The sequence below is a fragment of the Antrostomus carolinensis genome, unplaced genomic scaffold (genome assembly GCF_000700745.2).
Source record: "Antrostomus carolinensis isolate BGI_N321 unplaced genomic scaffold, ASM70074v2 scaffold11921, whole genome shotgun sequence".
NCBI lineage: Eukaryota > Metazoa > Chordata > Aves > Caprimulgiformes > Caprimulgidae > Antrostomus > Antrostomus carolinensis.
Genome location: NW_010293526.1, coordinates 1 through 10,404, shown reverse-complemented (window position 1 = coordinate 10,404; position 10,404 = coordinate 1). Strand labels below are relative to the sequence as shown.

At 40.9% G+C, this 10,404-nt stretch overlaps 2 protein-coding genes across 2 annotated transcripts; one reads left to right on the top strand and one right to left on the bottom strand.

Moving 5' to 3' along the window:
- Positions 1–329: 329 nt before the first annotated feature.
- LOC104519917 (olfactory receptor 1019) lies at positions 330–1,301 on the bottom strand. Its single transcript, XM_010177304.2, has one exon. It carries the CDS (start codon positions 1,296–1,298, stop codon positions 330–332), a length of 969 nt encoding a protein of 322 aa, XP_010175606.1. The 5' UTR covers positions 1,299–1,301.
- A 6,815-nt stretch (positions 1,302–8,116) lies between these two features.
- On the top strand, positions 8,117–9,055 carry LOC104518006 (olfactory receptor 5AS1). The gene has a single exon (XM_010177305.1). It carries the CDS (start codon positions 8,117–8,119, stop codon positions 9,053–9,055), a length of 939 nt encoding a protein of 312 aa, XP_010175607.1.
- Positions 9,056–10,404: the final 1,349 nt, after the last annotated feature.

Sequence of the window (10,404 nt, the reverse complement as noted above, 5' to 3'; positions counted from 1 at the left end):
ATTCCCTCTTAAAGAAGAACTCAGTAATGTAAGGGATGCTTCTCAATCTGAAACCCACAGCTTCTTATGGAGTAATAAAGAACATCAGGTCTTTAAAGTTAGGGGGTGGCATGTAGGAAAGGAGTGCACGTGAGGCTTGGAGTATAATCTGTGGGTTTAAGGGTAAAATCAGATGGTGTAGCTGCCCCTGACAGAGGAGAAAACCGTATCTTGCAGCAATGACATGCATGAGCACTTGGGTCCTTATGGTTGCTATTTTCTTTTTGCTTTTAGTTTAAATGATCAGCAGCCAAATGGAGAATGAAATTCAAGAATGTCCAAGTTTATTTTTAGTTTGACACCTCTTTACCACTTTGATTTCTATAGGAAACAAGATGTTTTTCTAAGAGTTTCTTGAGAGCATTCTTCACCTCCACGTTCCTCAGGCTGTAGATCAGGGGGTTTAGCATGGGAATCACCAGGGTGTAGACAACAGACACTGCTTTGTCCTGGTCCAGGGAGTAGCTGGAACTGGGGCGGAGGTACATGAAGATCATAGTCCCATAAAAAAATGAGACTGATGTCAAATGTGAGGCACAAGTGAAGAAAACTTTGTGCCTGCCCTCTGAGGAGTGGATCTGCAGGACGGTGGCAAGGATATAACCATAAGAGACAACAATGAATACTAAAGTGCTGAGTGCAGTAAAAGTCCCAACGGTCACAAGTACGTGTTCATTGATGGTGGTGCTGGAGCAGGAAAGTTTCAGGACTGGAGGAATGTCACAGAAGAAGTGATTGATGACGTTAGGGCCACAGAAGTGTATACTGAACACTGAGCTGACAAGTGCTATTTCACTCACGGTTGCTGTTAGGTAGGATCCCACAGCCAGTTGGACACAAACCTTTTGAGACATGATGGCCACATAGAGCAGAGGGTTACAGATGGCCACGTACCGGTCATAGGCCATTGCAGCCAGCAGGTAACACTCTGTGATCATACAGACTCCACAGAAGTACATCTGGGCTGCACACCCTGCCAGAGAGATGGCTTTCCTTTCTTCAAAGAAGCTCACTAGCATTTTGGGAGCAACTGCTGAGGAATTACCAAGGTCTACCAGAGAGAGGTGGCAGAGGAAGAAGTACATGGGTGTGTGGAGTCGAGAGTCAAGCCTGATCAATGCAATCATGCCCAGATTCCCCACGAATGAGGTGAGGCAGATAAGAAGGAACAGCACAAAGAGAATGACCTGCAGCTCCCAAATATCTGTGATTCCCAAGAGAATGAACTCATCAACAGTTGTTTCATTTCTTCTGACCATTCCTTTAATGAACCTAAATCTTTAAGAGGGAGAAAAAAAAAAAAATCAAAAGAACACAAGTTAAGTTACAACTCTGGATAGAAGAATAAGTCAATGATGCTGGGAATGTTGGGCAGGAGTGTAGTAGGAGAAAATTGGATGCTGCTGTATTTTACTGGCAGCCTAGCTGTCTGCTAGTATGCAAGAACTGGATGCTTAATTCTCTTGAGGATCTTACTCTTATCCATCTAACACTTCTGTCACAGCAGTCTCAAAGAAGCATTGTTTTTTAAGATTGTTCCAGAAAAGAGGAGAAACTTGTTATTCATCCTGATATATATTTTTTTTTTTAATATTTCCTGCTTAGTTCTATTGTTAAATTTTCTCAAATGCTTATCTGTGTCCATGGAGGAATAACAGAATGATTCTGGTTATCTGCTCTGTTGTTCTTAAAATAGTGTGAAATAATAAATTGCTATCAGCTTCTAAGGATGATGACATTTTGCTTGGCCAGTGCAGTTCTGAAAAGTCCTCACAGGAAGATAACCCCAAATTAAAAAAAAAATAAAAATATCCATGTAGAAAAGCAGTTTATGTTTAAAAAAAAGATGATAATTTCATTAAAGTTTATTTGCTGATTCCAAACATAACAATTCAAAGGAGAAGACAGGGACACTGTAGTCATGGACCTGCCTCCCTGGACCTGTTTGTGCTAACGGCAGCAGGAAAGTCTGTAAGTCTGTCCTGACAAAATCAGACTTGGTTTTTTTAATGTTAAGAAAGGATTTGTGTATAAATTGAAAGAAACACAGGAGCTGATGCTGAAGACAGAATCCATCTTGCCTAACATTACCTATTTCCTAGGTGGATCACTATGTTTGTGGTGAAGTAGACACTTTTAAGGCAAAATCCATGTAATCTACTTAAAAGGTCTACTTACTTTGAGGTGAGATGAATTGTCTCTTAGAGGTGCTGGTTTCTCACTGCTGCTTATAAAGAGCACACTGATTAGATAAAGTAGGGGATAATATTTAGACAAATCAGACTTTATAGCCATTTAAAATAACAGCATGTCCATGGGGGAAACAAAGGAAAGGACACTATCACCTCATAATTACCTTTTAAAACGTGGACTTCAAGAAAAATGCCACTCCTGTTTTCAGAGTGTGGTCTTGCTTTGACATTTCTGGTTTTAGAGTGCTGTAGAAAATGAGAATTCTTCATTGCAGGTGTATTAAATGAACTCTTGATCTTGCAAGGTGGAACTTCTTACTATTTGCATTATATTGAGTAATTAAGAGTGCACTTCCAGGCAGTTCAACTGACTAGCAGCAACTTGCAGAGCCCAACAGCTTGATTGCTAATCATTTTCTGTGCTCTAGGAAATTGTAGACAAGTCAGTTGGACTATTTGTATGACAAGTTGATGCTGTTAAATGATTCTTCTTTTGCTGTAAACCCCACGTTTCAGTGCTCATCAAACCAATAGAGCTTCTGTGGATTTGGGTGGTTTGAGATTAAGTCTTAGAGGAACATGTTTAAAAGTCTTAGAGGAACATGTTTAAAAGTCTTAGAGGAACATGTTTAAAAGTCTTAGAGGAACATGTTTAAAAGTCTTAGAGGAACATGTTTAAAAGTCTTAGACCAACCCTGTATCTGCAGTAACCACAGAGCATGGCTAAATTGCAGCTATCACACATCTGCCCCAGCTGATCTTAACTCCTGTGAAGTACTGACTTGAATGTCATTTCTCACTCTAAGTACAAACTTCCAGGAGCAAGAGTCCAAAAGTCTCCACATATTAAGAAAAGAAGCCACGTGGATGTTCACAAGTATTTGTTCTCCTATTTTCCAAAATAAATTTTAAAAAAAGAATCCAGGTCAGGTTAAGACAATTTTCCTCTCAATGACCACAGTATTTTTTTGTAGACTTTGCTTTTAGCATTCCTTAGATGAAAATTCTTTTTTAAAATTTATTTATTATTATTTTACTGTTGTGTATATGAGCATAGACTGCAATTATGTGCATTCTGTGTGCAAGATTTAAAGTACAGAGTAAGGACAGAGAATTAAACAGTGACACAACAGTCTGGCAGATTTTTATGTGGATATGTTTCCTACCTTGGAAGCTAATGTTAAAAATGCTGCTTTTTTTCTTTTTCCTCATGAACAAATGCTGTCAGAGAGATGGAGACACAATGGTATTTAGAGAAGCTCTGACTCCAGGATCAAGCTGTTGGCACATTCTGCTGCTTCCAGTCTGGTGTTGACTACAGATGAGAAGGTGTGTGCAGTCAGCAGGGGAATGGCAGGGTCTTCACAATCAACTCCCTTTAAGTGCTCTATGCATCCCGGAGGGATCTCATTGAGTGATGCAATAGTTGCAGTTTGAGGTCTTTGGTTGGTGAATACAGAGCTCATTAAGGAAAAAAAAAAAAGGAAAAAATAAAAAACAAACCACCCAAGCCCTCCAGAACATAAGTGAAGGGTTCATATTCTTCTCTAAGTAATGTTATTTATTTTAACAGTAAGTTGGAGCTTTCTTTTTGTATTGTTTTTACATAGATGACATTTTCTCTCTGGCTACAGATCCTCTAAGTCATGGGGTCATCCAGAGCAAGAGGCTGCAGAGGATTGCTGGCCTCATGAAATGATCAGCCTTTATATAAGAACTAGAAGGAGCTGACTTGAAAGGAGGATAATCATTATTTCCAGTTTTTGCTGGCCCTGATGAAATAATACCAACCCATGCAAGCTGAATTCAACCACATTCTCCTTATTTGGTCTAAAGATAATTTAAATTGCTGGCAGTGTTCCTTATTGGACCATTCAGATGTATTTCTAATGACTTACAGTCTGTAGTTATCTGAGATAGGTGATTAATACTAAATAGTTGATTAATCCTTGACACATGACTGGTCCCTGAAAGCACAATTGGATCAGAAGAGATCAGTCTTCTCCTGAGCTCAGATAAGCAATGCCCAGGGTAGCTTGTGTCTGATGTTTGTGCTCTGGATACTTTATAAGATTTGAGTGATTATTTCTCTACATGGATTACAGGAGTAGTCTAGAAGTTAGGCTTAGACAAGGAACTTTTAACTGTTTAAGTTGAGTGATGAACCCCATACTAAGAATATCAAATGGAAGAGCAGGGAAATTAATAACAATCCAAACATGATAATTTCCCCACATTCCTCTGGAGCAGCTTTCCCACATCATTACTTCCCCCCCAAACCAGAGCATCCATCACATCTCTGCCACATATCCCAGTTTAGCCCCTGCCTAGAGTTTCAGAAGGTCCAAATACATCCATCACTAGCTACTGGAAACCTCTGTGGAGCTTTGCCATCTCCTCACAGACAATTTGTTGATATGGGAGAAATAAACATCAGTTCTGCTGCAGTGTTCTGCTTTGGTCAATATCTAGGGTTTTGCTTTGCAGGTGTCATCTGTGAACTCATACCTCAGAGCTTCAAGCTGTGTGGTGTGTAAGTGCTGAGGGAGAGGGTATGGGGATAGGAAGGGTGTGATTTATATAATTTCAGCAGCATATGATTTATGTGTGAGCTTCACCCAGCTGTCTGGGCTTATTTTATAGTCAGTGTAGGGAGGGAGAGACCTGCAGAAAGCACAGACTGGTTTGGGTTGGGAGGGACCTTAAAGCTCATCCAGTCCCAACCCCCCTGCCAGCAGCAGGGACACCTTCCACTAGACCAGGTTGCTCAAAGCCTCATCCAACCTGGCCACAAACACTTGTTATTTGGAAAATAAAAATGTTGAAAGAATTACCCAAGTTTCCTCACAGAAAAAGACATCAGCTGCACAGTTATCAAACAAGGTAAACATCTGCTAATGAAAAGCAGTTGAATTAAAAGCTTTTTAATTGTATCTGTCCACCTAGACAGCTGTTTGATGTTACTTTATTCACTGAACACCTTTAGGTCAATTAATATCATAGAATCCCAGACTGGTTTGGATTGGGAGGGACCTTCAAGCTCATCCAGTTCCAACCCCCCTGCCAGCAGCAGGGACACCTTCCACTAGACCAGGTTGCTCAAAGCCTCATCCAACCTGGCCGAGAACACTTCCAGGGAGGAGCAGCCACAGCTTCTCTGGGCAACCTTATATCACAACTCGTCTATGAAAGAACAAGGATTAGCTCCTTTTTATTTTAATACTAATGAAAGTAACTAGATTAACTACAGCTTAATATGTGTTGTAAGGTAACAAGTTAAACTGCTCTAAATCTTCCTCTGGGTGTATCATTCCTGTATTATATGGGGTTTTTAGTGAGTAAGAACCAGCACCTTTTAATTTGATATGATTGTGATCACGTTACCAAAAGTTCTAACGACTGCCTGAATTTTGTTTTTGAAATTATTGTGAATTACTTTAAGTTGTATTTGATTTTTTTTCTCAAAAAGTGGTTGCTTCAAGGTCTCAGTGGCCTTGTATCCATGACTCCAGATCCCAGGTTGGGACTCCATTTTGCCAAAATATCCATCCCCATTTCAGCACAATTTTGATGCTTTAAAAAAAAAAAATACTGTTTATGGTTTTCCAGTCAAAGCATTTCCAAAAGTTCTTACAATTTCTTTAGAGCATATCATTTCATTGTAACATTTCCACCCTGAGACAACACCAGTAGCATTTTAATTGTTTATTCTGTTCTTCCCTTGAGAATATCGTGGTCTCCCGTGTCCAAAAGGAAGGTATAAAATCTGTGATGTTCCCCAAAAGAAACATTTCCTGCATCCAGGAAAAAAATATTTCCCTAGCAGGTAAGTCTCCTAATGAGTAAAATTTCCTTCCATTCAGGGAGTTGTGTAGAAATTATTTTAAGTCAGTTGCCTTGTTGAGTGAATGAATTTCAGTCAAGGAAAAGAGTTGCTGCATCATCATACAATAAAAGAAAAAAGAATTATGAATATATCTTTAAAAAGGGGGAAGTTTATTTTTTATTATTTTTTAAAATCTAAAATATTGATCTGGGAACTGAAATCTCTTGCAGGTCTTCATCAGAGAGTGCTGAATTTCTAGCAGCTGGTAGGATTTCTGTACCTAAATTTCTGAGCACTGAAAATAGGAAGAAACCACCACATGTGCATATTTTTCAGGGCAGAAAAGTTTTTGGTTGGGTTTTTTTTTTTTTACTTTCACCAGGAATCTTTCAAATTGCCTGTGATGGTGTCAAAATAAATAGTAATGTTACACGCTTGCTGTTTAACTGGTCTTGGCTACAAATAAACAACAATTGAAATTTTGTGGAATTTGTCACTTTAGGAACGTAACTGGGGGATTGATGTCATGACCTGAGTCACCCAAGACATTTTCTGGAGGAAAAAGTCACATCCAGAAAATGATTCCTATTTTAGGATGCACCAAGTTCACTAAGAATGAAGGATCTTGAAAGACAAGATTGAAGGAAGCTGTCTCAAATGGGATTCGTCTCACTCGAGTGTAACCGTCTAAAATTGTGGCATTGAATTTATACTGGTCATCCAGGCTTCCCTTCTCCTCAACAGCCAGCACGTGTCCAGGATGTGATGCATCCCACCTATCCCTCTGTAATGGAACAGCAGATGATGAACTTGGAGCCAAATCCAGGTGGGATTCGTGGTAACCAGAGTGCCTGGAAACACAGCTGGGAACTGAATCCATCATTTCTGAACCCCAAACTCTGCTGTGACCATCCAGTATCCATCCTGAATGAATCCCCTTAGATTATCATCATTATTTTCTCAGGACATAAACATTTCTGGTTTGTTTGTGCCTTTGTCCACAAAGCACTGGTATTTACAGGATAATTTAGCTGACTTGTGTTAACAGTTATTTTAGTAGATGTCCTTTTGAAATCCTATTGCCTATAAATACAAGAGTGAGCAAGATATATCTGCCCTACCTAGAATTTTTACCTGCATCAGTAGAGCTGTGTCTTAACTTTTGCAAAGTTAAGTTAAATTCCTTTCTTTTTTCTAGAAAGGTAAAATTGATATCCAGAATTAATTTTCTAAGGGGCTGAGTCTAATTCAAATTCAATTAACAGTTTCAGCCAAAAAAAAAAACCCAATGTGTGGGGAAAATTGCTTGGAAAATCTACAAAGATTGTGTTGGAACATTTAAAACCAATATTCATGGCTTTCTTTTCATCAATTGCTTAGCAATTAATCATCCTCAGGAACATAAACCACAAAATATTTTGTAAGAAATCCCAGAACGAGATGCAGTATTTAATTTAATTTCATTTTAAACTAAATTATTTGTACCAAACTAATTGTCTTTTATTTTTGTCTTTAAAAAAAATATTTCTGCTTATGTTCCAGCATTTCAATCCAATTTTTTTTGGTGTTCAGTTTCACTGCTGACTCAGAAAGGTCATTATTAGCTGTGCCTGAGCTCCTTACTCTACTCTTCACGCAGGTAAATGTAAATGTAGCAGTTATTATACTCAAGTAATATGTTTTTCCCAAGTGATATATCATACCAGGTTCCTTCTACACCTGCACTGTTGTCTAACTCTTAAATAAAATCCCACCTAAGGTCCTATTTCATTGATGTGGAGCAACACAGCTGATCTACAGGAAGGAATTCCACATAGAAATGGTGTTCTTAAAGCTTTCCTTTCCATGAGCAACAGGAAGGAATTCCACATAGAAATGGTGTTTTTAAAGCTTTCCTTTCCATGAGCATCATCTAAGCCACTGGTTTCCTCCTCTGATGTTGGGTGAGATGTTTACCTCTGTCTGGTGAAGGTTGTGAGGTGCTTGTGTGTTTCTTACCCCCTGGGACTGACTGATCCTGGAAATCTTACATGTATGAAGCCAGACACCAGGTAATGAAATGCCTGGAGAAAATTGCTCTGTGCTGACTGAGTTCATTCTCTTGGGTTTCACCGACCGTCCGGAGTTGGAGATACTTTTGTTTGGGCTCTTCCTGCTCATCTACACCACCACTTTGGTGGGGAATGTTGGCCTCATTGTGCTCGTCCAGGTCAATGCTTGCCTCCATACCCCCATGTACTATTTCCTAAGCAATTTATCTTTCTTAGACCTTAGCTGTTCATCTGCCATTGCTCCCAAGATGCTGGTGAATCTGTTAGCACAGCAGAAGACCATTTCTTTAATTGGCTGTGCCACGCAGATGTTTCTCTTTGCTGCCTTTGCTGATGCTGAGTGTCTCATTTTGGCTGCCATGGCTTATGACCGCTACGTGGCCATTTGTCATCCTCTTCTCTACACCATTGCCATGTCCCACAGGGTCTGCACCTCCTTGGTAGCTGGGGCTTATCTCAGTGTGGCTCTGACCTCGCTGGTGCACACATCTTTCACATTCACATTGTCCTTCTGTGGCTCCAACGTGATCAACCATTTCTTCTGTGATATTCCCCCGTTGCTGGACATCTCCTGCTCTGATACACACATCAACCAGCTCCTCCTCTTCACCCTCTGTGGCTTTATACAAACCAGCACCTTCCTGGCCATTGTGGTCTCCTACACCTGCATCCTCAGCACCATCCTCCAGATCCGTGCTGCAGAGAGCAGGCACAAAACCTTCTACACCTGCACCTCCCATCTGACAGCCGTCGGGTTATTCTACGGCTCCCTCCTCTTCACATACTTACGTCCCAGCTCCAGCTACTCACTGGACACAGACAAAGTGATCTCTGCATTTTATACTGTCATCATTCCCATGCTGAACCCCCTGATCTACAGCCTGAGGAACAAAGAGGTGAAGGATGCCCTAAGGAGGACAGTAGAGAGAAGAGTGTTTTCTCAGTGATTTTCTTAGAAATTAAAAAAAAATAATAAAATAGTGGGTTTTGATGCAATACACAATAAAAATACAAGTGATGGGATCCCCCTGAATAAATATAAGTGCTTTGTTAGGAGTATCTCCATCTGAACTAGCTCCCCAGGTTCATTTGGTAATCACTGGAGGAAAAGAAAGTAGTCAACTTAGAAGGTGATTCACCTTATCATAAAATGGAAGCCTGGGTCAGGTGGATCCCATCCCAGAAAGATCTCATTCTCCTCGCTGTCTATAAAGAGAATCTGTCTCAAGTGCAGAAGAAAGTTACATTTTTGCAGTTTACAATTATTGAGATGTTTTAAAGAAAAGTCCAGTTCAGAGAACCGCTCCATCTGGGTGTGACTGCAGGTATTAAATCTGGAAAACTAAAAGCTTTTGTACAGTGGAAAAGACTTCCCTTCACTGGCAGCCAGAGCTGCCATATCCCCTATAGAGAGGAATCTGATCTGCTCATGATCTAGTTCATCATGTATTTAAGACAGGACTTGTTGAAGTTTCACCAGGTGTCCTCCTGCCTGTTCTCCTCCCACCAGACATCTTCCATGCTTGTTCTTACCTTGAAGATTTCCTCACCTGCATATGTTTTGCCATTATCTGTTTCTGCCTCTATAGCACAAGCCCTCGTCTCCCTTCTCGTGGCATAATTGTGGGGAGGGACTTTTCATAAGGGCAGTTAATGAGAAAACAAGGGGAAATGGGTTTAAACTGAAAGAGGGGAGGTTTAGATGAGATATTAGGAAGAAGTTCTTCACTGTGAGGGTGGTGAGACACTGGAACAGGTTGCCCAGAGAAGCTGTGGCTGCTCCTCCCTGGAAGTGTTTGTGGCCAGGTTGGATGAGGCTTTGAGCAACCTGGTCTAGTGGAAGGTGTCCCTGCTGCTGGCAGGGGGGTTGGAACTGGATGAGCTTTAAAGTCCCTTCCAACCCAAACCAGTCTGGGATTCTGTGAAATGCTTCTCAATGATTATGGTATCGGCAGCATCACAACATTATGAAACACGTACACCAGTGTTGAGATCCACTCGTGAAGACACTGGTGTCTGGGTTCAATAGAAACCAGGACACGCACCACGCAGATGTTTACATCGGAGCTTGTTAAATCCTGGCTGTCACTCGTGTGTGAGCGTTATTAATAAACATCACCCTGGCCCAGGGATGTGCAGGCTGCAGCCCCCTCACTGGGCTCCTCGGCACCGGTCAGCCCAGGGCCTGGCTGCGTGTGACCAGCTGCTGAGGCCTCTGTCACCTCAGGGCACTTGGGGAACACAACTGTCCTGGTTTTTAGCTGATTCCTTTCCAGCAGCTGGAACAGCGCTGGGG

Excerpts from the sequence above, each read along its gene's own strand:
- LOC104519917 (XM_010177304.2), bottom strand. The coding sequence starts at position 1,298 with ATGGTCAGAAGAAATGAAACAACTGTTGATGAGTTCATTCTCTTGGGA.
- LOC104518006 (XM_010177305.1), top strand. The coding sequence starts at position 8,117 with ATGCCTGGAGAAAATTGCTCTGTGCTGACTGAGTTCATTCTCTTGGGT.